Below are 27,394 nucleotides of genomic sequence, written 5' to 3'. Positions count from 1 at the left end.
GAACCACTCGATACAACGACTATCAGCTCGTATCCGTACAACTCTCCTTAGTAATTGTTCTACGGGCTGACATCATGATAGCCTGACTGGGAAGGGTTCCTGAGCATCACCGCCTGTCTGACCTCTTGAGGCTCGTCAATCTCATCCCGCCCGCATCCACCAGAAGCTAAAAAGGGCATGCAGCTGCTGCTCCGCCCCATTGTGACAGAATGATGGACAAAAGCTTGGCCAAACTATGAAATAATTGTCAATTTCTCCCACACATGACCTCTGCTTTTTTCTTTTTTCTCCATAGAGGCTCACCATGAAGCATGCCCGGCGTATTACCTAAACTTGCTCACACTCTCTCACACGCACAACTCCAACGGTATTAGCCATTTGAGCTCATTTCCATCTTCGAATCACTCCGTTCAATCGACGCCGGGCCGGCCCCCGGAACAACTCTACTTGTCCAACGTCTTTCTAGATCTTGCCACTCCATGTCCGCAAGAGGGCTGTGCTGCTTCTACTCCATAGATACAGATGCTTCGCTGGCTTGGCTTCAACAAAGAGACACTTTCATTGGCGCCGATAGCCCCCGCGTAACTCTTTTGTGGGTTTGACCAGGCCCAAGATGGACCCTTTTAGCCGCCAGCTTTTTCTTTCACACATTCGCTCTCTTTTGCTTTGTCTTTGTCTTTTTTTCGCGCTCACTGCGTTTTTGATTTCTTGCTTGATGGAGAGATGGGACTAATGCGCAATGATGGAGCCGGTGGTATGACCAACCCGATCCCACGGACAAACTCCACGCAACTTGCCAGGCACTGCAAACTCGCTGTGTTTTCTTAGTCATTATCGCCGAACGATGACATTTTCTTCCCTCTCATGGCCTTTCTAACATTCTTCTCTGGGACAATTGTGGGCCATTACGCGGCTTTGCAGTACAGCGGTGTCGTGTTCCTTGCTTGGTCCGAGTTCTCTTTGATGCTGGAAATCAATGGTTTGCTGCAGATGCAAGCCATCTTTTTCCCACTTTGGCTCACCGCAGGTAAAATATGGAAACGAGGAAGAAAAACCGTAAGTTCCTTAGCACTAGGCAGCTCTGCCACTTTAGATGGAAATCGCCCCGAGAAATTGGCCGCGTTGATAAGCTTGTGAATAACCACCATTCCTTTGGGTATTGGTATCGCAAGCCACTGCGGTTAAATGCTTCTTACATCATATGTAGTTCATCTAATTCCTCACCAATTGCCCTCCCAACAGCCAGCTAGACTCAATCGCCAACAAAAACGCATCCATTATACAAAAAGTCAAACTGCGCCGGATCTCTCGGGGACTTTGATACCGACCCGCGATCCCCCAAGTAGTGGATTAGCAGAAGTAATCTATTAAATCTTGAATTTCTGTATTACGCGCAGATCTGTTACCGTTTGCGCAAGGTTTCAGGTCCCATACCAGAATCCCCATTGTCAGCGTGCGGTGCCTGTTTCGTGGCGTCCTGGTCTTTTGGGCTTGTGAAGCCACTTTTGGCGCGGGACGTTTTTGATGCTGAATGCGGATGTTCCGAAACGCCGAGGCGCTTATGGGCGTTGCGTGGGTGAAGCTTATTGGGATGTTGGATATTGTGTTGACCGTAGCATTTGTATCACATGAAGCACTGTATCACTTCTAATGAGTACCCATTGAAAGTAGAGCAGAGTAGAGTATATTGAAAGCTGTCTGTATGTGCTATATAAAGCAGAAAAATGAAAGCATAGCAAGTCAGTATGAATCCCCCATGGTATCATCAATCCGGTATCATCACATCCAACGCCATCTCAGAAATCACAACAAGAAACGGATCACTTCATCGCATAATTTCATGTGTAAAAAAGACACTTCAAACAAAATCAATGAAACAAAGCATGCATGACCATTCCCAGGGCCTCATAGAGTGCCATATAACTTTAACCGAAAGCGAGTAGAAAACCTAAACGACAGGAATATAAAACCTCCCAGGGTCCTTTTTGTATGTTCCCCATTCCGTAAATGCCAAACCGTAAATAAAACCGCGGGATTGCTAGATTGTGTCCTAGGCCCCTATCGAAAATGCATCAAACCAAATGAAACGATGTGTATGCGTAAGAAAAAGAAAAAAGGAAAAGATTGTGAAAAGGATGGAAGAGATGCATCGAGATATAAAACAGAAGGTCAAGTTGCCAAACCATGTCCCCCTTAAATCACACCAGATATAATCCAAACCAAATCCCTTCAACAAGCACTTAATGGTGGCCGAAAGCCCAGTTGCGCCTAGCGACGATGGGCATAAACGGCGTCACAGTTGGACGGTTGTCGATGGGCTCGATGCTGGAGCTGGAGCTCGACAGGGTCGAGGTCGGCGCCTCAACTGGACTGTCGCTTGGCGGCGTGGCAGCAGGCAGGTGCTTCGTAATGGTCATGTAGACGGTGGAAGGAGAGTGATGAACCCTACTGGTGCTAGTCGAAGTTGTGGATGTAGTGGTAGTGGTTGTCGAGGGTGTAGGCGCAGCCACGGCAACAGGGACATGCATCGTGACGGTCTTGATGACAGTCGGACGAGGCTGCTCCACAGTTGGCGAGGCTGAGGTTGACGGTCCTTGGTCAGTCGACACTGTTCTGTAGAGTGTCTTCCAAACGGTTGACGGCTCGGCAGTGACTAGGCGAGTGACGGTGTGTTGAACGTTGCCCTCGTTGCCAGCTGGCGAGGTGGGTGCCACTTGAGAGGGCTGAGGAGCAACTGCACTGGGAGCGACAGGGGCTGCAGGAGCTGAAGGAGCTGCACTTGGACTGTCCTTGGCGCCATTGGCATCAATGTTGACTTCAAAGTTGCTGGTCATCTGAGACTTGATGGCTTTGGTGTAGATGTCTTGATTATCGACGAACTCGCTCATCAAGTTGGCGTGTGTGGCAGAAGAGTCACCCGTGATCCTGATGTCGATGGTGCTAGCATAACTCTCATTCTTGGCGATGGCGGCCATGGTGAAGCCGTTGGGATCCTTCTCTCCGCGCATAAAGGTGCCAGCCCAGGGGTAGAGGCCGTTGGTAGTGGCAGCAAAGTTGATGTTGTCGGCGTTCAGGTCGGGCCAGTCCCAGTACCAGTAGATGGTATAGATGGAGCCAGGCTTGAGGTCGCTAGGCAATTGAAGGGTAGACTGGCATCCAAGCTCAATGTCATGGTTAGCTCCCTCAGGGGCGAGTTTGGCAGCTCGCTCAGTGCTGATGGGACCGGGGTTTGGCTGGTAACACTGGCCATCGTCGTAGTTGCGGGTAGCCAGGAGAACGCCGCGACCGTCACCTCCAGTGCCCTTCTTGTTCCAAACAAGGTGGACATCAAAGAGACGCTCGCTCTCCTTGGGCTGGCTGGTGCCGTAGAGGAAGACAGTACCGCGGTTCAGGGGCTTCTTGGGCTGATTCTGGGGAAGAGTAGTGTGACCGTTCTCAAGATGGATAATGGCTATGTGGTCGCCCGGTGCGGCTTCCAACATAGGGAAAGGAGGGTTCTCATCCAACTTGTACTTGTTCAGCACCTCATCCCCAGAATAAGCACTCTGGCCAGCAGCGGGGAGAATCCACTGAGGGATGCTGTCGGCGAAGGGAGGGTTAGTAGAAGTGCGAGGAACCCAGCCTCGAGCGTAGCCTTCAGCTCCAATCATGGTGCCGTTGGGGGCGACCTTGAAGGCACGCTCGATCCAAGAGTGACCGCTGGCGACGGTGGCGAGAGTTGCAACCACCGCGGCCTTGAGGCCGACGTGAGGTTTGGCAGCCATTCTCACGGTTGGAAGGCGTCTCTTGGAAGATGCTGGTTGTTTGGAACTGGCGACGAGAGGGTGGCTTTGAGTTATCGAAGAAGTAAAGACTGAGTCAGGAGACGATACCAAGGAACGGATGCTTTTTGATCTCTGTGGGAGAAAAGCTGAACCAAAATACGATCGTGACGATGACTTTGCTCGGAGTTTGTTTTTGTTTTTGTTTTGGAAAAAAAGAGAAGAGAGAAGAGAACGCGAGAAGAAGAGGGAGATATGGGTTGCCAGGTGGCAGGGCGAACCTGTTGGCCAAACTGGACGGACTGACGAACAACTGGTGAACAGCTGTTGGCTTTTTTCCCTCCCGATTTTTTTTTTTCAGTGAACAGGTTTTGCCAAGAAGAGTATTGTCAAATGGGCTGTTCCCAATTAGTCTCGTATGTGCTCCTTTGTCTTTCTGAATAAGATCGAAGCGGGTATGTGAACGCAGAGTGTTGTTGTCGATGTAGGTTCGCAACTCGAGGATAATCAAGGAGAGTGAATCACGTCCAGCGCCGTTCAACCCCTGTGAATTAAAGAAGAAGAGAAAAAGAAAAAGGAAATCGTTGAAGAGAGTCGTTATTATTCCCAGAGAGAAGAAAAAGGAAATGACAAAAGAAAAGGAGAAAAGAGAAAAAGGAAATAGTTGTCTTCTCTTCACCTTGCCATCATCGATGCCGTCTCACCCGTGGGAACAATCAAAAGCTGTAACAATCAACCAACACTAGGCAAACCGGCACAGTTGTAAAACAGAAAAAAGCCCACGCAATCAGGCACGAAAAGTAACTTGGGCTGAGAGAGAAAAGATAGAGAGAGAGAATGAGTAAGATATGACGAAAGCAGGTGGGAACGGAGAAGAAGAGTCACCCCAAGGCACAATTCACCACGACAGAGGGAACAGAAGCCATTTTTAGCTGAAGCACGTCGCAGTGCCGGCCGGCTTCAACGGCAACCTATCGACAGCATGCAAGCAAGCAAAAGCACGGCAACAAAGCGGTCGCTCTGGCGGTCGGTCATGGGAGGCGGCCGGTTGACGTGAGACAGACGCTGGGCCATTCATTCATGCGGCGGCTGGCGAAATGAGGCCACAGAACAGCCCACGGCATGACACGACACGAGCGAGCAGACAAGATGGAGAGGCTGCCATATCGAACAATTCTGTGTAATTGAACCTGGGCTTCGTTTCAGCAGACAAGGGTCTCTGAGGCGATGATAGGCTGAGACAAGCGCGGCTTGCAGGGCCGACCCGATCTGGCCATGCGAGAGTGCTAAGTACTGTCCAGGTCTCTTTTTAGTTGGAATAAGCAGCTGGGGATACATCAGTGATACCTTGCAAATCTGTGGAATCCATCTCTTGGTCGCAGATTGCGTACAGCTGATTCCATGCAGAGGAGCAGCGTGGTGCATCCCCGGTACGCGGCATGTACGCCAATCTGTTTAAGCGCCACGCAAATTAACATTGTTTGGGCTAGTACTGCAGTGGTACCAGCTGTTGTTTGGGCGTCTCAGGCGCCATCGCAAGCCTCAAGCGACTGGCTGTCATTCGTCGCCTCTGCCGACTCTTTTGATCTGCTGTTCAGAATTTGCCGTCGCATCGTTTGATCTGCTTTTTGGGCTGTGTAACAGTGGCGTACTGGGCATTGTAATTTTTGTTTGAGAAATTCTTTGTTGTTGTCGGTTCAAGTCACGAGATGTCTTTGTACCATGATGTAATACAAGTTTCAACTATTTAGAGAGCGTTCAAGGGAACATACTATCTGTGAAACCGCAATATATCGATGAATTGCCGACATTCAGACATCTACACATACACTATTCCTTCTTGGCCCAGTTTCATTTCCTTTGTCCGTCTCACGGGCGCTTAAGTCCACGCTTCATCCATGCTCAGCGTCGCATCCCGCTTAGCCGCTCCCGCGCCTTTCGAGCGAGAAGGTCCACGATAGACGAGATGAAGGATAGAAAAGATCCACAGCTATCTCCAGCAAAGGTGGTCTCTATATATTTTAGCTTCTTCTAAGCTCGCATTCATAAACTTGCGTCAAGAAATATGTGTATTGTAAGCCTTGCTATGCAGAATTCAGGTAAACGTCCAACTTCTGACCAAGCCACTCTTTGTCAAAGAGTTCTGCTTCAGCGAGTAATTGATCTCTTCCAGCGATATCCTTTCGGTCAGGGCTCGCACCTTTCTCGAGAAGTATTTCTATCGTTTCATGATCGCCGTTATGAACTGCCATTCGTAGCAACTTTCTTCCATACTTCCCTTTAAACCTAGGCTGGGATCCTTCTCAAAAACCATCTGGGCAACTTCTGTAGTTTGAAACGCTACCGCAGAAGAAAGTATCATTCTTTTGACTTGCGCTGCCTCTTTAACTGGATGAGTGATCTTGTTAAGAAAGAGTTGAACTATGCGCTTATTGCCCAGTCGTATTGCCAAGCCAATGGCTGTGTAGTTCTCGCTAGGTGTATCCAGGCGTGCAGTATAATCAGCGCCATTTTCAAGAAGTAGTTCAACAATGATCGGGTGATGCAATTTCCACAGCAGTCATATATAAATAGAAAAGAAAAAAAAAACCTCATGGGAGATCCATCTTCTTGTCTTCCTCTTCCTCCTCCTCCTTCTCCTCTTTTTTTATTTTTATTTTTTTCTCTTCTTCTTCTTCTTCTTCTTCCTCTTGCTTAAGGCCCAAGGCCAGCATCTCCCTCTTCTTCTTCTCCTCTTCAAAAAAAAAAAAACTCCTCATGGGAGATCCATCTTCTTGTCTTCCTCTTCCTCCTCCCCCTTCTCCTCTTTTTTCTCTTCTTCTTCTTCTTCTTCCTCTTGTTTAAGGCCCAAGGCCAGCATCTCCCTCTTCTTCTTCTCCTCTTCCTTCTTCTTCTTGGCTACCCATCTGTGTCAGTTTCGAGATCGATCGTTTATATAGAGTATGTTCTTCTTACATCCACGCTTGCCACGGTGCCCTATCTCAATAGTTAGTATTAATAGATCAATGCCTGGCCAAAACTTACTGCTGCCCTTCCCACCGCCACGACCGCCATCGCCGCCGCGGCTACCAGGAGCGACCGCACCACCACCCTCGCTCCTCAAAAGGCGGAGGGCTTCGTCGAGAAACTGGTCGATATACTATATATATATATAGGTAGTTAGCATGCCGTAGCACATTCGGCCATGTTTAGATGACAGCAAGAAGGTGTTGAACAAAATTCACCATTTCTTTTCTGAAAAAAAGAAGAAAAAAACAGCGAGAATAGAAGGATCCTCTACACGAGTTCTTTCATCTGACAGTAGTTATTCTGTACTTTTCAAGCGCTCGCGTACGGCGTTAGTGTTGTTGCTGCTGATCCGCTACCGCTGATGTTGATGAGGGAAACAAAGAATTTGCAAACTGGCTCCCACCTGGGAAAATTTTGCTCCTGCCTCGGTTGCGCGCGTACCTTACAAGTGGCCTCACATTTTCGGTATCTACAGGCAGTGCCTACCTACCTGGTACTAACCTACCAGGTACCTACCTCTGTATCTTTTTTATACCTAAGTACCTACCTACCTACCTAGTAGTAATAGAAGAGCATAGCAAAACACAGAGAGTTTCCACCTTTCAGCTTTTTACTGACCAGAAAGAGTATATGGCCATCGACTGTATTATCTGGACTAGTACTAGGTACGCAGTGAAAAGGACGTTTTGTGCTTTGAGATGGAAGAAGCAGGCTTAGTGAACCATTTTCCCTGCGTGGTCATCCGTGGGATATGTAATTACTACTACTCATACAAAAATGTGTCGAAAAGACGACACAGCTTGAAAATGAGAGCTTATTACTGGGTAGGTAGCAACATTGTCTGGTATTAGCACCAATTGAACAATTCTTTCACCCTATAAGACTGATATAGAATTTGCGAAAATAACAATTTAGTAATGTGGGGAATGACAAAGGACAAATGTGAAGCCAAAGTGCAGGGAAGGGAAGTGAAGTGACGCGAAGTGAAGTGAAGTGAAGTTTTGTGCATTCAGACCTCCTCAGGCAGCCACTCTCTTTTTTGCCTCCACCATCAACAGCAACAGCACCAACAACAACAGCACCAGCAAGTCGTAAGTAAGTTGCCCAAGAGTATACAGCTTAGCTACTGACAGATGGAACATAGCTCTTCTTTTTTTTCCATCCCCTCGAGGTGGAATCTTCCAACACCATCGACAACGTCAAGTCCAAGATTCAGAAGGAGAGCACACTTCACCTTATCCTCCGTCTCCGTGGTGGTATACAGATTTTCATCAAGACTCTCACCGGCAAGACAATCCTCGAGGTGGAATCTTCCGACACCATCGACAACGTCAAGTCCAAGATTCAGGACAAAGAGGGCATTCCTCCTGACCAGCAGCGCTTGATCTTTGCTGGTAAGCAGCTGGAAGACGGTTACACCTTGAGCGACTACAACATCCAGAAGAAGAGCACACGATTCTCTTTTTTTTTTGTGTCCAAAAAAAATGGTATGTTCTCAGTCACCAGCTCTCTTTGCGTGATACAGACAAGTAGTCCTTGAAACGTTGTGGCAGATTCGTCATGGCCGCGAGTAGTATAGCATCCTAATGTTTTTCATATAGGCTACTGATTTCGACACGTTCCTGGAGATCGTGACCCTTTTAAGGGAGAGGGAGAAGAAGGAGGCGGCGGCGGCCGGTGGTGGTGCTGGCGGTGGTGCTGGCGGTGGAGATGAGGGCGGCGGCCCTGGACGCGGTGGTATGCTCCCTTTCTCATCAATAGTACACATTTGGTTCATTTGTAGACTGACATGATTATAGGCCACGGTGGTGGTGGTGGCTGTCGGGGAGGAGGGAAAGGCGGCAGTAAGTTTCTCTTTTTCGTCTCTGTGGGTAACGATCAATACTAAATACTGAAACAGGACGCCGCGGAAAGCGTGGATGTAAGAAGAACACACTCTATATACACGATCGATCTCGAAGTTGACACAGATGGGTAGCCGGGAAGAAGAAGAAGGAAGAAGAGAAGAAGAAGAGGGAGGCCGTCGGCGACAGCGGCAGCAGTAGGTCATGCACTTTTGATATATAACTTATTACATGGCTAACCATATATACACTATAGGTGTTGTTGGGGGAGGAGTCATCAAACTCCCCCCAATCCGAGGACGAGGCCGTGGCGGGACTCTGTCCCGGTCCCAGTGGAGACACCTGCGGGCTTTGGGCCTTGAGCCCGAAGAAGAAAAAGAAGAAGAAAAAGAAGAAGGAGAAGTAGAGGAAGAGGAAGATGATGAAGATGCGGAGATGGATCTCCCTTGAATTTTTTTTTTTTCTAATTTCTATAAGACTCTCCTAATACATGAAACTCTTGGCTGAAAAACCACACCTGTGTACATCGTGATATAAAGACATCTCGTGAAACACTTCCCCTGCCTGGTCATCCGTGGGATATGTGATTACTCCGATTCACACAAAAATAAAGAGTGGCAAGGCTATGCAGCGATGACTGCGGCAGCATACGCGAAAGATTTGATCCGTCAGCTCCACCCGAGCAAGGTTGAAGCTGAACAAAGGCTCAGCAAAGTCCTTGATAAAGGTTGGTCACTTCTTCCTCTTCTTCCTCTTCTTTCTTCTCCTCGGGCACAAGGCCCAATGCCAAAACTCCGCGTAATTGTTCACGGGACAAAGTCCCACCCGCGCCACGACCCCCTCGGTAACCTGCCGGGACTTTATAAACCCCCCCACGGAGTTTGACTATGTGTGAATTAGCTACTGAACATGATAGACATGTGTATGCCATGCGTCAAAGTGCGAGACTTACTGCGGCCGCCGCCCTCTTCCTTCCTTTTCTTCTGCTCTTTTCCCCCTTCCCCCCCCTCCTTCTTCTTCTTTGCTATTTTATCACAGTTAATCTCAAGATCGATCGATCGTAGAACCTAGTATGTGGGAGATTCTAACACTCACGCTTGCTGCGGCGTCCTGTCTCAATAATTAGTATTGGGATCGATACTACGAAAACGAAGAAGAACAACTTACTGCCGCCTTTCCCACCACCCCGACAGCCACCATCACGCTCAGGGCCACCACCGCCGCCGCTACCAGAAGCGGCCGCACCACCCTCAACACCCAAAAGGCGGAGAGTTTCGTCGAAGAATTGTCTGACGTCCTACATAGGTATTTAGCATACTGTAGCACATTTGGCCTTGTGCAGATGACTGCGAGAAGTGATTGGGTCGAACTTACCATTTTGTTTTTATAAAAAAACACAACGAGAGCAGAAGATTTCTGTACACAAGTTAGCTGGCTCTCATTTCCCTTATTTTGAACCATTGCTGTTGAACTTACAAACAAGACGTCTTTTCGAAAAAGAAGAACTTTGTTCCATCTGCCAATAGCTATTCTGTACTCTGCAGGCGCTCACGTGTGGCGTTGGCGTTGTTGCTGGTGATCCACCGCCGACGTCGACGTTGATGATAGAGGCAAGGAATTTCCAAATCGGCTGCCGCCTGCCTCGGTTGCATGCGCACCTTACGAGGATGGGGTGGGAACTTGGAACTTGAGAAGTTACCAATTTACCATCATGTGACAAGAGTCACGGCGCTGCCTAGGTAGGTAGTAGAATACTCCTGTGATGTCGACGAGGCTGAGAGGCCAGTGTTCCCTTGGATGTCAATAAAGGCAAAAAAATTTCTCGGCTGCGTACGCCTGGTGAGTAAGGTATGAGAAAGGAGGCATGCCTACCTACCTGGTATGTGCCCACCTGCTGGGCACCTGCCGGCCTATGACAGACAGGGAGAAGCTCCTCATCGCCGTTCCCGTGACTGCGAGAAATTTCATTAATGTTAAAATGAATAGAATACGAAGGAAGGCACGTTATTTATTAGTATCAATAGGTAACTATCTTCATCACAATCCAGATTTTAGACACCCAGCTATTTTCACCGTAGTACTCCACCTCACCAGCTACATTTACCAATCGCAATTACCCCGCCCTCATACCAAGATACAATATCACACACTGGGAAAAGAGATCTTATACAAACAATTCAACACTTCTCCCGGGATAAGAGGCCATCATAACTTCATTGGCCTCGGGGTCGGTCCCGGGGTTGGTCTCCGACGCGGCAGCAGTTATTGCAGCAGCAGCTATCGCGGCCAGCCTCGCCGCAAAAGAGACTGTTGCGCATCTTTGCGATCGTCCTCTTGTAGTTCCCGTAGACTGTGAGTATATGCGTGACTGGGAGTTCCGCGTCGACTGTGACGAAGATATTATAAAACCTAGGCAGTCTTAAGCAATGTTGTAATATAGGTACCTACCTGTATGTGATGCTCCAGGGTGTTACACTGTAATTGGGTGTGGTTTACTAAGAATGGTGGTGTATTCGCAACAGCTTTAGTATGGGAACAGGCCATTACGGTGAAAATAGCAATATGCTACGGGGAAAATAGGAAGACTCAAGATGAGAGCGACTGCGTAAGGTTCAAATGTTGGAACAGGGTGTAAAGGGAACTTACTTACCTACCTTACCAAACAGGTAGGACTTGGATATCGAGCTCTTTAAGTTTCTGCGACTGCCACTATTTTCTACTACTATGGCTACATTTGTCCATCATCAGCTACCATTTAGATATCTTTCTAGTATCTGCTACTCTCACTATGTTACTCTATCATCTGCTACTATTGCCACATATGTCTAGTATCTGCTGCTACGGCTATATTTCTCCCGTTTCTGGTATTATCACAATATTATGTAGCCTCAATTTGACACATAGGATGCTTGAGAGCAAATTTGGCTTGCTGGCTAGAATTTTCCTGGATAAATTGTTCCACTATCTCAATACGACTTGGAGTTGCTCTCGAGTTATGGCAATTTACCAGATGTTAGCACCTTTCAGTTATGATTGGCAGAAGGATTCATTGCTATGAGGGTAAGTTTAGTCGAATTTAATGAAAATACAGGGTTGATACGAGCTACCCACCCTCTTCTTTTCCCGAGCCAAGTTCTCTGAGTTCCCCCTCTGTGTCATGCACCTGCGACCAACTGTACAACCCATATTGCTTCTCAGGTTCTCCAAAATCATTCATTTCATGCCAAAAATGTACCCTGCTGCCAAGATACCTTCTTGCAATCTTCAGAGCATTCATGATACAGGGCTCAGCCGCCATTGTCAAAGATCCACTGATCTTTGAACTGAAGGGCAGGAAGTATCTGCTAGGCATATGCGGACATTCGCCTATCCCCGAATGTACAAGATTTCTTTCGGGGCACTTGGAAGAATTTGGGAAGTCTAATATTTTACCAACTTCCTGCCGTCCTTTCTCATCGTAGACGTCCTTGTACTTTTCGATAATTTCGTCTAGAAATTGTTGGTATGGTTTTTTATTTTCGTCGTTTGCTTCGAGTCTCGGGAAGATGTCAAAGCCACAGTCAAATCCCACTGTAATGGAATTGTATGCAAAATTTCTTCAAGCCCAATGGAGCAAGGGAATATCCAGGTAGCTTTGCTCGTATATCAGTGTTCAGGTTTGACAGCCTATGAGAACAGTTGCCTGTCTCTCCGCATGTATTTGAGCGTTCTATCTGGCCCCCTTGAGTTTTGCACACAAGGGAAAAAGCATAGTTGAGTGCGTGAGTATGGTAATTCACTATAAATGTTAATGTATTTCCTGCCCTCGGCCGTCAATCTGATTTACGCCGGTTAAATGTGCGATATCTGGTTGTCTACAGGGTACCTGTAGGAGCTATCGGGGTTGGAGCTTGACACGGCGTTCGGTGAAACGCACGGGCCGCATAAATTTCTTGCGCGCCCCACTCTTCAACCATGCAAATATCAACGTCGAACTTTTTTCCGTGTAATTTTTTCCTGGCCCTTCTCAAGCTCAACCTTCGCAAAGTCCAAAACTCGATATCAGATATGCCTGCAAGCTGACAGGCGGTCAATTGCTTTTATATCCATTGGCCATAACTCAAACATGGAGACAACCAGAATTTTTGTCAAAGGCCTTCCGCCTACTATTACAGAGGCGGAGTTTCGGAAGCACTTTTCGGCCAAGAACCGCGAGATCACCGATCTCAAGCTCATCCCTCAGCGGCGCATTGGCTATGTGGGCTACAAAACACCCGAGGATGCCTCAGGGGCCGTCAAGTACTTCAACAAGTCGTACATTCGCATGTCTAAGATCTCCGTTGAACCAGCTAAGCCGGTAGGTGCTACCCGTGATCCTGCCTGTGACCTCTACATAACACGAACCTATTCTGATGGAATGATAGATCTCAGACCCAGCCCTGAACAAGAACACACGATCAGTCCATTCCGATCATCAGGTGGCGAGCCACCCACCCCTCAAGAAAGATGAGGAGGGTGGCTCTAAGAAGCGCAAGCGAGAGGACCTGGATGAGTCCGATCCTAAGCTGCGAGAGTTTCTCCGCGTGATGAAGACGGGCAAGGAGGGTGTCATTGCTGATGAAACAAATCCTGATGCCGATATGGCTGGACTTGCCACGAGTGGAGAGCCCCTTGTCGTGGAGGGCGAGAGTGACGATGAATACGAGCAAATCCCGAAGAGAAAAGAAAAATTACGCAAGACAGAATCATCTGAGGCGACTCGAGATCTGGTGATGAACCAAAAATTACCAAGGGAGACGTCGGATCATGGCGCTCTGCCTGCGGCGGAAGAGGTTGTCGCCGACGATGTGAAACCTCAAGAGGCCGAGAAGCTTCCTCAACCGGAAGCTGGGGCGGCGACAGATGACGACTGGCTTAGATCACGCACAAGTAGATTGCTAGATCTTGTTGATCCTGACGACCTCCCACAGCCCACAGAAACAGCAGTTGAGGCTGAAATTGTCGTGCAAGACAGCGGGGATAGGGACGACACCCCGCCTTCTCCTCGCGAAGCTGTTGATGAAGATACCCCCGAAGAGGTAGATGACAAGGGAGCGGAGGGCACCGGTGTGGATGGTGCGATTGCCACAATCATGCGGACGTCTCGGCTCTTTGTTCGCAATCTCCCTTATACCACCACAGAAGAAGATCTCCATCAAGAGTTTGGGAAATTTGGCACTCTACAGGAGGTAAGCTGAGCGATTTGATTTCCTTTTGTTTTTATGAGAAAATGCAAAAACACAGGCAACATGATGAACCCCAGATAGGGACATCTTATGCTACGGCATGTGATGAGAACCCGGGCGATTATTTTAGTAGATGCTTCGACCTTTCTGATATCCTGTTTATATTCAAAACATATCTTTGCGATCCATGTTTTGTTGATCAGGTGGCTAACTTAGTCAGGTACATCTACCGACCAATGCTTCGGGAGTTCGCAAGGGGTTTGCGATGGTGTTGTTTGAAGATTCATCTAATGCCGTGAGTGCATTCCAAGCTCTTGATGGGGTAACTTTCCAGGGGCGCATTCTGCACATCATTCCTGCCGAAGCCAAGAAGAGTGTGGACGAGTTTGGAATGTCAAAGTTACCCCTGAAGAAGCAAAACATGATACGCAAAAAAACTGAGGCGGCAACGAGCGTTTTCAACTGGAATTCGTTGTACATGAGCCAGGACGCCGTCAACGCCTCCGTTGCTGCACGCCTGGGCGTCTCGAAATCTGAAGTTCTCGATCCCACATCTGCCGATGCGGGCGTCAAGCAAGCCATTGCAGAAACGACAGTCATCCAGGAAACCAAGGCTTTTTTTGCTTCCAATGGCGTAGATTTGGATGCCTTCAAATCACACAAGCGAGGGGGCTCCTCTATTCTTGTCAAGAACTTTCCCTACGGCACTTCGATGGAAGAACTCCGGAAAATGTTTGAGGAGTGTGGTCCAGTTCTCAGAGTTCTGATGCCACCCACCGGCACAATTGCCATCATCCAATTCGCCCAACTGAATCACGCAAAGGCCGCATTTGGCAAGATGGCGTACCGTCGAGTCAAAGACAGCGTCCTTTTCTTGGAAAAGGCCCCAGTCGATCTCTTCAAAAAGGACGCGGCGCACGACCAGGCTAGCTTGGTTGTGGATCAGCAGCGCACTGGGGTCCAAAAATTAAGCGTCGACGAATTGCTGTCAAGCGGCGATAAGGTCGAGGAGCCTGCGGAAACCGCATCACTCTTTGTCCGCAATTTAAACTTTGCCACGACGACAGAGAAGTTGGCTGAGGTCTTTGAGCCTCTTGACGGTTTCGTCTCGGCTCGTGTCAAGACAAAAATAGATGCCAAAAAGCCAGGCCAGACGCTCAGCATGGGCTTTGGCTTTGTAGAGTTTCGATCTAAGAGCCAAGCCCAGGCGGCGCTCAAGACTATGGATGGCTACGTTTTGGATGGCCATGCACTGGGCGTCAAAGCCTCACACAGGGGCCACGATGCTGCCGAGGAGAGACGGCGCGAGGACGCGGCTAAAAAGGCTGCATCCCAAAGAACCAAGATCGTCATCAAGAATTTACCTTTCCAAGCCACCAAGAAAGACATCCGCACGCTGTTCGGGACGTATGGGCAACTTAGATCGGTCCGCGTTCCAAAGAAGGCGGACTATACCGCAAGAGGTTTTGCATTTGCTGACTTTGTGACCCCTCGAGAGGCAGAGAATGCGCTAAACGCATTGAAAGATACCCACCTGCTCGGCCGGCGACTAGTATTAGACTTTGCTGCTGCCGAGGCTGTCGATGCTGAAGAAGAGATCGAGAAGATGCAACGAAAGGTAGGGGGGCAGGCCAATAAAATGGCCCTTCAGCAGCTTACTGGAGGAGGGAGGAAAAAGGTTACTATTGGCAATGACGAGGATGAGCTTGAGGCTTAAGGTGGAAAGGCAGAGCCGAAACTATGTCCACGGGCTGTGTGTTGCACTGACAAGGCTGAGCTGTGCCCCCCCTTAGCCCGCGCTCTATTGAACATTATACATAGGAATATCTAATGATCCCTTGGCAAGGGGAGGGGTGTCCAATGTCGAACTTCTACAACGGCCCTCCCCCATGGACCACGGCGTGGGGTCCCATCAGCTGGCCTGGATCTCGGGCGAAGAATTCTGGTTTCGCGATGCCCCAAGGGCTGCCGCGGCGCCGTGTCTGATGTTAATCTCGTTCTACATGCCTGGGGCAGCGCGCCCAAGATGACCTGGTGCACATGTGTCTGGGGAGAGGGTGGGTGAGACCATGGCGTCCTGGCCCCGCCTTCAGACTCCCTTGCATGCCCAACGCCCCTCGTAACAGAACAGACCTCACGCTGCCATGTGCTGGTGGGTGACCTCGTTGTGCTTCATTGGCTGCTGAGAATAGTCTTCTGAACGTAGAGCTGCCGCCTGGTCGAAGTTCCACCCCCGCCGCACCAGCTTCCCTGTCCATCTTAGATGCTTTGCAGATGGACGAAATCTTGATAGCTTAGAGCATGTATCTCGGGTTGGAGGGGCCAAAGACAAGCTGCTAACCACCCCCGTCCTCCCCTTTGTCAATACAATCCGTTGGCCCTCCCGAGTCTCGAGTTTATATGTTATCGGGGCTCTCCTTAGAAAGGCATGTTCCGTTCCAATGGCTGTTCTTTGCCTCGTACAAAGCGTACATTATCCCACCATTCCACGCCCCGAATTCCTTTCCACATTTCTTGCCCATCAGGCTCTGCTCTTTCTTCACCAACGTGGGCTGTGGCAGAAGCTCTTCTCTCTTTGGGCTTGGAGCTGAGTTTTTGAACATCTTCTGTCGGACATTCCTTTCTTTCCCATTCAGGCCTCTTTTCCATCTTTGGTATCATGGCTTCCATCTACCAACCAAGGCCAGTCCTTGCCTCACAAGGAATTTCACATGCACCAGAGTACGTCGACGCAAGACGGACCGTTCATGGCGGCAGACAGCCTCTCCGTGAGGCTGCTGGTAATGCCCAAGCACACAGCTTCAACAGCAATATCCCGTGTTACCCGACCCCGGTGTCTTCGCTGCCACCATCTATTCCTCCTCACATAGTACCATCACAATCCATCGATGTCATTTATTCCAGGCTTCAGACACCTCGTCATCAGCCCCGGCAAGTTCGCAAGAGCCGACAGGATATCAACCCTCTCTACTACTGGCCGGCCTTTAAACACTACCGCAATCGACAGGCTCACAAGGACACTCAAAAGGATAAAGGCGGCGTCTGGCGCCGACCCGAGCTCGAAGATGCCTTTGTCGACTGTGAGTTGCATTACTTTTTACTTTCCTCCCATGTCTGTTTCCCTACTCTTGTCCACATGAGGCTAATAAGAAAATTTCTACCCAGCCGTGCTTCTCATGCCTCACATGGGCCGGCGGAAATTTTCCATGGGGGGCAAGCTGCATGGCCGAAACATGCTCATCAGCGAATACATCTTTGTTATCTGCGTAGCGCTGCTTGGTAGCAAAGAAATCTTCCGCATTGACAACAGCAATGACAGCATTGAGCAAATGGGACGCAAACAAGTGTCCAGCCACATGCAAGTTGTCAAAAAGTTTTTCGAAGATCTACGGTGCTGTATGTGCACACTCCCCTCCTCCCCTCCACCCCCTGCTTTTTATAGACATTAACTCGTTGGGCTTTATCTCATCTTCTAGTTCATTTTCTGTTTCCTTCTGAAGAGAAAAAGGAGCCCGGATCAACCAACTCTGACGATTATTATGATGAAGAAGAGCAAGAGTCGTTCAAGTCCAACCCCATCTTGACGGCGTTGGCTGAGGGGCGAGTGCCCGAAGTGAGACCCAACTACGACTACTTTACCCAGCTACTGGCGCTGCAGGGATCCATCTCAGTGCGGCCCAAAACGTGCGAGATCTATGTTTCTTCGGCAGAGATTAAAATCCGGGACGACGTGGCCTACGACGCAAACAACACCCCCCTGGACCAAGCTTCATTTCCCCATTTGAACAAGTACACCAACTGCGATGACTTCCCCGATGCCCTGGGCAAGGACGTCCTGTTACACGAATACACTCGAGCTCTGGACCGGGCGACCTCTGCATGTTTGAAGACGGTAATTCGGCGTTGGCAAAAGGATGCGCCGGCCATGTACGAGACGCTCGACCTGCCCACTCGGGACCAAGACTGCCTCCTGCTGGAAATCTGCTCGACGCTGGAGCTGCACGAACACGCCAAGTTCCCCTCAGGATCAGAGCTCACCGGTTTTGTTGAGGTGGCCATCACGCAGCCGGAGCTGCAACAGCATCACTGGAAGTGCGTCACCCGATTGACTCGACCAGATGAGCTGTACGGAGACGACTCCAAGCGCGGTGTCTACACCAATGAGAGCGGCATCCACCATCGAGGATGCAGCGACTCCAAAATGAACGACTGCAATTGCCACATGCGGCCCCGACAGGACATCCACGTGCCCTTCCCTGCAGTGGAGTGGGCCAGCATCTTGAGCACAGCCGTGCAATACCCAGACGTCGAGCACCAACGCAAGAAGGAGAAGCGCCACGAATCGAAGAAGCAGCACGAGCTAGGGAGGGCCGGCAGTAAGCGCAAGAGATCTGAGGACGAGGGCGATGCGGCGTCATGGAGCCGCCGCGAGCCAACGGGCAGCGACCTCATCTGCAAAGTTGCCATGTACCAAGAGCTATGGTCCCGTGCTCCCGACTCGTCGCAGTGGAAGAGGCAGGCCATCATCTTCTGGCGCTTCAACACCACGAATCAATGGTACAAGTACAACCCGGTCTTCAAGCCCTCGGGGACTTCTTGGAGATGGCTCACCATCAACGACCCCATGTCGCGATATCACCAACAAAAGGCTCTGGTCTATCCCTCGGCCGGCGTGTCAAGAGACGCCGTCATGTCACCGACACCCAGTGTGAGCCAGCAGCTCGCAGGCATCATGAACGAGAACATGAACACGGCCTGGACTAGCGGTGCGGGCGTTGCGCAAGTACCACCAGTACAAACAAACATCAACGTGTTTGACTTTCCGACAGGGCTAGCCACACCACCCCCAACGGCGACTATCCATGGCCCTTATGCGGGTGGGAGCTTTGATCCCAACATGGCCTCGATACCGGATGTGAACAACTACCTGCCAACAGTGAGCACGACAGCGGGCGGGGCAGCGAGTGAGCGCTCACATTCACTGTCGTTGGCTCACAACCCTTCCTACTTTGAGGGACAGGCTGGCTTCCCCGACATGAAGCCCATGACTACGGCTGGTGTGAATCAGTACCTTGCTGCAACCACGGCGGCCTCATTAGATCTGTCTACTCAACTCGTATACGACGACACCACCAGCATCACTGCCTGGGACATACCGAATCTTGATACCTGGCCTGGCCCTACCACATCGACTCAGGCAGGCAACGAATGGGCGACTGCGCCCTCGACGCAGCCAAGAGCGGATCCCAGTGACCACGCTGGGCTGTGGAATCCAACCCAATGGCATATCGCGGGTGTTGCAACCACACCGGCATCCGCGGGGGCTGAGCACGACGACAGCCCTAGGTCAATGAAGAGGCGACGGACAGAGCCTTCGATGGGCACACATGTGCCTATTCCTAATGACTGGTAGTTGGCTTGTGACAGTCAGGCTACAGTACTGAAAAGGGACATGTTTTAGATCTGGATGGCACTTTTGAGTCATGGATAGGAACTATTTTTTACACTTGGAAGGATACACGGCAAGGAAACAGGGAAATGGAAATTGTTTTACTACAAAATACCCGGGGAGGTGTGATCGGGGCAGGTTGATTGGATGATTTAACGGCTGAAGGATGCTGGAGAAATACGGCGTTTACACTGTCTGTGTGGTTCCTTTGGTGAGACTTGGATGGGCGTTGGGTCTTGGGTTCGGGCAAATTTTAGAAACAAACACGAGTAATAATCAACACACACTTGTTGCAAGCAACACACACAAGTTCAAACCAGTGATCAGGTCATGAGAAAGGACCTTTGTTACTCCGTACATGACAACTGACTTGCATCTGTGGCTGAACCTTTTTGTCTCTTTCATGATCGAATGAACGAGGTGGATCGCCAAGGTGGGAACTTTGGGCGAAAGTGCATGACCGTTTGCGGAAGACGTACGTAACATGTCTCACTCTACGCTGGATTTGTTCCGAGGTGAAAGAAGACGAGAGAAAAGAAGAGAAAGAAAAGAGAAAAGGAACGGTCTCACTGTCCGAGGCGCTTAGGCCACCTAGCTAGACGGGATCCAAAAGAGCTAATCCCATAGAACGGGGGAGGGGAAAGAAGAATTCCAAGGGAGGATGAGTACTACGGTTTCTTCTTCTTTCCGTGGGTTAGGGTCTCAGGAACAGGGCAGAAACCCATTTAACCAATATTCCAAGGGAGTAAAGGACGCGTATATTGATTCCAGGGAAACCCGCGTAAAGTGGTTTTGCCGGCGCTAGTTGCGAGCATATAAAGGATGCCGAGTTCCCGCCCTTTTGCTCCCTTTGAGGAGGAACGATGTGGAATGAGGAGGAAGGGGAAGGTATTATTGGTTGCGGTATTGGATTGGAGAGTGAGGCTATTGTTGAAGGGGATTGGAATGGTTTGGCTTGTACTTGATGCGTTGAGCATTTGATATTTCAGGTTGAATATGGTGGTGGATGCGGCGTGAGAAGTGTTGGCTGCTGTGGGTGAGTACCGTACGATGGAGGTCGATCTAGTAGATGCTAGTAGATCGATCAGATGCAGGTATTTCTGGTAGGATTTGGTAGATGTAGATCGACAGATACTGGGTAGATCTCGTACAGTAGATTCACCTCTTAGAGACGGCCATCACACGTTTCCTTTCTGTCTTATCCAGTATGTGTCACCATACTACTGACGCTCCTGGCGATGCGTAATTCATCTTCATTGGTTGTATCAGATGCAATTATTTGGTCACCAGATTGCGTATACGGTATTTCCAATTATAGCATCCGATAATGGACGGTGATTGTCTCACGACCGCAGCCACGCAACTCCGACAAGGCTGTAAGCTGCAGCCTTTTATTCGCCAGGCAGCAGGGCAGGATACTTGGAGATGTTTCTCAATTGCAAATTGAGGGCTTCATTCGAAAGGCGCAGCGGTGAGTGAGGTGATGGTGGGATTGATAACATCTCAAAAGCAAGAATAGAGTTCAGGCGAATCGGTAACTGAGACTAACTGCGCCATATGCTAAGGAGGCTCTACAACGCACCGCAGTTTAGAAGTAGATTATCGGCCATAAGCACAGGGGGCGACTGACAGCTCTCTGATTGGGTGAGGCTCTATTCTTGCAGTTGATATTGAACTTGCTTGCGGCTCGCGAGCGGGCGAGGCTTTGGAAAAATCTCTTGTGGCTCGCGGGCGGGCGAGGCTTTGGAAAATATTTTGCTTCGGGCGAGGGAATCGTGTAGTTTGTGAATGTAAGGTGTGTGATGAAGAGGTTGAGGAAGATGAAGACGAAGAAGGAAAAAAGAGGATGGAGAAGAAAGACCTAGGAGAGGGGGTTAGTTAGCTGTATATTTTGTTCAAGGGGCAGTGAATTGAGACAGAAGCTTGCGTGACACAAACGAAGCTGTCCCTCCTCTCACTTGTTTAGATCTGGAATCCTACTTCAACGCTCCCATCGAGGCCCTGCGGGGGCCTATTGACAGAATTGATCGATCAAGAAAGTGGCTATAGAAGCTTTTTGGGGGGGTTGAGGCAGAAAGCTATGTGTGAAGCACGAGCACAGTTTTGGCGGACGCGATGTGGGTTAAAACATCATTCACGACCAAAGGTGAAGTCGGGGAAACTACGGGAGCATAGGGCTCTGGGCACTTAATTGGTTAAGATAAGCGGGCCAAAGGTGTAGCAAACTGTCGAACAAGGTTGGAACTTTGGCATTGTCGTATGAAAGTGTAATGGTGTGGGCATAAGAAAGATGCGTAGGTGAAGCTCTACTTATAAATTCTGTGTAATGTACATTATTGCTTCGCCAGTCACGCTCATCACATACATCGGTTAGATTTATGTCAGAAACGATGATTTAACGGTAATGGTCTCATGACTGCAGCCCTGCAATTCCGACAAGGCTGTAAGCTGTATCTCTTTGCTAGCCAGGCGGGAAAGCAGAATATCTAAAATGTGCAAGCATAAATTATAATAAAGCATTATATTAACTATCATTTAAAGATTGAATTTGGAGGTTTCGTTTATTGCAACATGAGGGGCATCTTGATGTATCGACGAGTGGCGTAGCTCTGCTGCAGCTCGCAGTCACGGCAATGCAATATCTCAAGGACATTAAGCATGGATCAGCCGATCGGTCGCGGCTTCTAGATGAGCGTAGTAGTATAGTTTGCGTGATTGAGATGGTATAGGATCGTTTGGGAGATTCGCACGACATGCCGCACAGTGACAACATACTAACGTCACAGTCCACCCGTTTGCTCGGCGGTACAGACGGTCCCTGCGTCTCTTTAGACAAGTTCTAGATAAGATTATTCCGAACTAGCATCTTAAGATGAACTGAGACAATTGGTGAAGCCTTTTTTCTGGCTGTTTGACAAGAAGAAAGTAGCAGGTTTACTTGTACGCTCGGAAAGATCGAAATGTTATTTCAGCCTAGTCTTGCAGAACAATGTGATGTACGAGCTTCACATCTATTGAGTAGGAATTACTTGTGGGAAATTGACATCAGAGACTTAGTAAAGCTAGCAAACTTTAGGTTTGACAAAATTGGCGACAAGCTGGAAAGCTCAGAAGCAAAGTCTCGAGATAGTGATGCGCGAAAGATCATCCACTGAATAAGTCCACCATCGTTTCGCTGTCGGCATTTCACTGTTCTATACAGGGTCCAGCCTGGGGCCGGCATGTAGCTATTGAAACATGCCAGTTTTCGTGATTGGGTGAAGGGCAAGACTGGGACTCTCTGGTGTCTTGGGATACATTGATTCTACGAGCTATTGGGAAGGCTTCCTTGTGTATATGCTAACTTGGCGGCTTTAGCTGGGGCTGGAAAGACAGGTCTCGCGTATATTGTTTCCTGTTCTACTAGAGATTTACATAGGCAGCTTACGTTTCCACAAGATCCCTAATCATCAATGATCGCGAAGAAGAACTACCGCGTGAAAACACATTTTGCTAATTCGTCTGCTGCGATTATAACGAGCGCAGCAGCCAAACTCAAGTGTTGATCTCGTCCAGCATACTACAGCAAATAGTTTAAAGGGATTAAAGCGATTCTCTACCTTCAGAAGTGATAACGTTATACCACGAAGATAAAATAATATCAGAGTCATCCGACATCAACACAGATTACTAGAATACGGGGAAAGTCAGTTTCGAGACTCGAAACTATTCATCTCTTCATCAATGGTTTGGACAAATGCGCTGAATCTGAAGAAGACGCTGCCCCATCAATATACTACGAGAGAGTTGTACACTGGGGAGTTCCTTGACAAATATGACCTCTCTCGTAAAAAGATCTTGATGAGTAGTCACAGTGGCCTTGGATACCGGAAGTAGATAATACAGATGCCCACTAAGGCGCCCACAGGGGCAAACAAAGCTGCTGCATTGATCAAGCTCTTCCAGTCCGATCAAGATCCTCTCATTGTTATTGTCTCTGGTGTCTAGATTGCTATTATAGTCGGTTTTACTAAGCTTTTGCCCTCCGGCTGCCGGGGCTTGCCTGCGGCGCTTTATCTCTGCGGCGCCAGGCGTTCTTATATAGTAAAACTAAAATCGTCTTGAAGCGCGAGAAATGCTGATTATTTCTGTATCAATCGCATAAGATTGAGTTAAAGCGCCATACAGTAATTTGCCATTATTACAGAAAAGAGAAATACGTAGCTTTTGAGTATATACTAACACCACAAAAACAACGTCGTGATACCGATTTAGACTCTGGGAAAACACTGCAATTGAGAGTCTCTGATATATACAAAAGCGGTGACTTAAGATGAAAACAAATAATTACAACTCGAGATATTTTGACTTTCCCAGCGCTTGGAGAGTTGTCAAATTAATAGAAGCAAAGCTGGAAGCAGCTCTTCACTCCGATTGAACCTTCGCCCAAAGCTGCTTCGCAGCTTTCCTAGAAAATAGTTTATAGAATATTTTCATCTTTTTCAACGCCGGAACTTCGTAAGTTATGACAAGAAAGCGCTGGATAGTGCGACCTGAGCCCCCGCCACTTTACATATGCCATGAGGTAATATTTGTGGAAGGAGAGCATGATATGCTGCATGAGGTTAACGCTGCTCTAGATAAATAAAGTAAATCTATATATGAAAACTCTGGCAGGGTATACTTATAGTTATAAAGATAAATAGCAGGCTGGTGGATTTTAAAAAGATAGCGTAATATACAGGAGTTAGGTTAGGATACTGGATTATAAACTGAGAGATGGAGACCAATATAAAAGACCGTGAGAGAAACCTTTCTTATAATATTGCAAAATCCATAGAGCCCCAACAGCTCCTGCTTCACAGCTGACCATAGTCCTTGTTTAATAAAAGCAGCGATTGAGATGGTGAGTCAAATGTACGATGGGAAGAGCAGAAGAAAGAGGGAATGAATTATGGTAGGATAAATCGGTATATGTGACTTTGTAGGTTCTAGTAGATGCACCGCTAGAGGAGGCATGGGTATCGCGGTGGCCACAATTGCCGGAAGCTAGAAAAAAAACTCGTAGGAAGAACGCCAGCTGATAAAATAAGCGCCCGTTAGATCTGTGAGAAGCATAATCGGTTGGTGAAGCTGGCAATTTTACTTACTAACGCTGAGAAAAGATGGCGCCAGCTGCGTAAACACGACAAGCACGCTGGTAAAAAAGCACTGAACAAGTGAATGATCGTGGGAAGAGGAATGTAAATCACGCTGCGCTAGATGGATTTTTAGTGTAAATAGACGTAAATTAGACAACGATGAGCTAAGGAAGGGAATTTTATTTATAAATTTCTACGCAAAGTTTCTCAAAAAGGCCGAATCAAGATTTGTGACTCGATTATAAGCGCAGGTACGGACACTTTCATACTATGATCCGGGCTGCAGCCGCTAGAAAAGGACATGAAAAGGAGGAAATCACAGTGAGAGGTAGAGTAAACAATGAAGGGGAAAGTTGAAGCTTTTTTAAATTAGTATAGAAACATATAATTTACAAATAGGTAACTTTTTAGATCTGGACGCAGGTAGAATCGATGTCAGGGCGATTTGTATGGGAAAATGAGAAATCAAGGGGTACCCCTTGGATTTTGAAGATTCCCATACAAATCGCCTGGAAAGGGAAGCATTACAGAGAAACTTGACTACTTGAGCCAACTGTAGTAAATACTTGATACTGTCTTGAATATATATAAATAATACTTATATAAGGACATCAGAAGTTAAGATATATATTACTTAGGTTAAAAATTTAATACTACTTGGAGGTTTTTTATGTAATGACATATGAGAAATGAGTAAAGGGGGGATTTATATGTGATTTTCTAATTTTAAGGCTGACCCCTTGCTGAATAGAAAACCTCATATAATTCTTACTTTAGCACAAACATGAATAGAAATTATTCTTTCCCAGTTCCATAAATTAAACATGATCAACATTTACAGCAGAAATAAACAACAGATTCTATCATAAACGCCATGAAAGCTTTACAAAATGCCTAACGGAGTTAATCCAGGATTCGTAAATCTCAACTCTCTTACATAGATCAGGGGCGAGAAAGTTTTTCCAGTCGAGTTTTTCATGTGATAAAAACGCGGGTTGATCTTGTTCACTGCTTTTAATTTGGAGATTCAGAAAAATTTATCTAGCGAAGCAACAGCACATGCAAGTGAATTCCCCCCCCCCCCCAAGTAGATGGCATCTGTATCTTTACCCAAATCCCCTCCCTTGCCTTTGCCAAAATATGTTGCCCATCGCAATCAAATTTTGTGACGCTTGAGATTGTTTCTGGACCAACGCAAAGTCGATTGACATCTGCTATCACTTTCAAAACTTGGCATCATATAGAGGTGAGCAGGGCTTTCGAAACGGTGTTGTGGATGACTGTAGATGTTGTTGTGTAATTGTGTTATCGCCGTTGAACCCTCGGAGACTGATCCTAGTCCAGCATGCCGCGTGTCTCATCCAGCGTCTTTGGAGCATTGTGGTGATACGTAAAGGCTGCTCAGCTTGCTGGTCCATTTATGTGTATGATGGATGATTTGAAGCTGAGTCTGCGTCATGAGATGCGAGGTTGTAGTGTGAAGGCGTTGGTGCGAGGATGGATCTTCCATTTAGCTAGCCTTTGGCATGGAGCATCTTCTGCCCATTCTGGGCCATTTGTTGGACTTGTAGTTGCGGTGCCATCATTGTAGTGTGATACCAACTCAAAGTGAGTTGCGTTGTGACTGTTCGTGGGCCGGCATGTGAGCACTTCGGTCGTCGTTTGTCTGTTCACTGTTTGCCTATTGTTTGGCGAGCAAAGGCAATAGATGTTGCGAGTACTTGTGAGTCAACAATTGTCGTATGAAACATGCGCAATAACTCCAAGTCGACGTTAAGTGTACCCAGTAAGGATGGTCTGCCCATGGATGTGCCCGTACTCGAAACGCTTCTCTTGGGCTTCTTTGCAACCGTGAAGGCACCGATCTCTCCGCTGGGCATCAGTCTTTGGCACGCCGGTTGTGTATTGGCTTTGACGGCGCAACAAGAGGTCCGATCAAAGTTTCGCCAGTAAGAAGATCGATGGCACAGGTAGCCGGTAATTCGCTTCGGCAACTCTTTGCCTACCCTTTTCCCCTCCATTCTCTCACACTCAATCTCCCTCTCCCCCGCTCTCCTTCTCCCCCTCTCCCCCTCTCCCCCTCTCTTCCTCTCATATATATATGTTTATTTCTTCTTCTTCTTCTTCTTCTTCTTCTTCTTCTTCTTCTTTTTTTGGCTTTATTTGTTCCCCATCTTGTTTCTCTCCCATGCCTTCTCGAGTTTGGCATAATCGAACAACAACTCGTTGTGCTACACCCGCGTGTCGGACCAGTGTGCATCAGCTATGCCGTCCTCGTCGCCACATCCCTCTTTCTCCTTTTTTTTTTTTTTTTGTGTTTCACGTCTTCCCAACTCTGCCCTCACCGTCCCCCCTTTTCCTTTCCTTTTCTTCTTTTCTCTCTCTCTTTTTTTGTCTCCCTGTTTGTCAATGATTCCACCCCGCCATGTTTTACTTCGTCCGTTTTTCGGACGATTCCAGCATCACATCACACCCTCCCCTCTACTTCTGACCCTTCATGGAAATTGAAGTCAAAGTCGAAGTCGGTCGCCATGTTGATGATCTGTGTGAGTGTATGGGTTGCTTTTCTTGTTGTTGTTGTTGTTGTTGTTGTTGTTGTTCTTGTTGTTCTTGTGGTTATCGTCGTTTTTTGGTGTGGTGTGGTGTGGTTTGGTCTGGCCTGGTTTGGCCTGGTTTGTTTGTTTGTCGTTGTCCACCCAACTTCCTCTTCATTCCGTGCCCATTGTTATCTGTCCAACCCGCCTTCGGCTTCCAGCCGGCCAGAAGATGATATCTTGCTTTCAGTTTGCTCAAAATGCATGAGTTATATGCAGAGCGTCAGTCCGCCCGCCCCAACTGCTCTTGACCCAGTGCCGTATTGTAGGCGATACAATGGGCTCAAGGGTCTCGGCAGTGTGCATGGAGGCGGCTGTTTGAAAGCAGTCCCCTTCTTTCCTGGCCCCCGTTCCTTCTCTTGTTGCTCTCACTTGAGTATGTTTGTTTGATGATGCCATGATCCCTCGTAGGA

General features: G+C 48.2%; 6 protein-coding genes across 6 annotated transcripts; 3 read left to right on the top strand and 3 right to left on the bottom strand.

Annotated features, from left to right (window-relative positions):
- Positions 1-2,240: 2,240 nt before the first annotated feature.
- T069G_03816 (uncharacterized protein) lies at positions 2,241-3,764 on the bottom strand (the record flags this gene model as incomplete). The annotated part of the gene is made up of 1 exon (XM_056171026.1): positions 2,241-3,764. The coding sequence occupies one exon, from the start codon at positions 3,762-3,764 to the stop codon at positions 2,241-2,243; it is 1,524 nt and encodes a 507-aa protein (XP_056031918.1).
- A 2,752-nt stretch (positions 3,765-6,516) lies between these two features.
- T069G_03815 (uncharacterized protein) lies at positions 6,517-6,988 on the bottom strand (the record flags this gene model as incomplete). The annotated part of the gene is made up of 4 exons (XM_056171025.1): positions 6,517-6,659; positions 6,717-6,737; positions 6,786-6,900; positions 6,986-6,988. The coding sequence occupies 4 exons, from the start codon at positions 6,986-6,988 to the stop codon at positions 6,517-6,519; spliced, it is 282 nt and encodes a 93-aa protein (XP_056031917.1).
- A 588-nt stretch (positions 6,989-7,576) lies between these two features.
- On the top strand, positions 7,577-9,064 carry T069G_03814 (ubiquitin family domain-containing protein; the record flags this gene model as incomplete). The annotated part of the gene is made up of 7 exons (XM_056171024.1): positions 7,577-7,594; positions 7,915-8,241; positions 8,372-8,507; positions 8,570-8,614; positions 8,671-8,691; positions 8,749-8,811; positions 8,871-9,064. 7 exons carry the CDS (start codon positions 7,577-7,579, stop codon positions 9,062-9,064), a joined length of 804 nt encoding a protein of 267 aa, XP_056031916.1.
- Positions 9,065-9,320: 256 nt separating this feature from the next.
- Positions 9,321-9,991, bottom strand: T069G_03813 (uncharacterized protein; the record flags this gene model as incomplete). Its single annotated transcript, XM_056171023.1, has 5 exons — positions 9,321-9,499; positions 9,567-9,638; positions 9,710-9,724; positions 9,782-9,911; positions 9,989-9,991. The coding sequence occupies 5 exons, from the start codon at positions 9,989-9,991 to the stop codon at positions 9,321-9,323; spliced, it is 399 nt and encodes a 132-aa protein (XP_056031915.1).
- Positions 9,992-12,719: 2,728 nt separating this feature from the next.
- T069G_03812 (RNA recognition motif domain-containing protein) lies at positions 12,720-15,535 on the top strand (the record flags this gene model as incomplete). Its single annotated transcript, XM_056171022.1, has 4 exons — positions 12,720-12,950; positions 13,018-13,522; positions 13,571-13,821; positions 14,039-15,535. 4 exons carry the CDS (start codon positions 12,720-12,722, stop codon positions 15,533-15,535), a joined length of 2,484 nt encoding a protein of 827 aa, XP_056031914.1.
- A 942-nt stretch (positions 15,536-16,477) lies between these two features.
- T069G_03811 (TEA/ATTS domain family domain-containing protein) lies at positions 16,478-19,231 on the top strand (the record flags this gene model as incomplete). Its single annotated transcript, XM_056171021.1, has 5 exons — positions 16,478-16,898; positions 16,984-17,214; positions 17,295-18,584; positions 18,648-18,695; positions 18,756-19,231. 5 exons carry the CDS (start codon positions 16,478-16,480, stop codon positions 19,229-19,231), a joined length of 2,466 nt encoding a protein of 821 aa, XP_056031913.1.
- Between the last annotated feature and the right edge of the window lie 8,163 nt (positions 19,232-27,394).

The sequence above is a fragment of the Trichoderma breve genome, chromosome 2 (assembly GCF_028502605.1).
Source record: "Trichoderma breve strain T069 chromosome 2, whole genome shotgun sequence".
NCBI classification, from domain to species: domain Eukaryota; kingdom Fungi; phylum Ascomycota; class Sordariomycetes; order Hypocreales; family Hypocreaceae; genus Trichoderma; species Trichoderma breve.
Note: the sequence above shows the minus strand (reverse complement) of the source record. Positions and strands in the feature narration are given on the sequence as shown.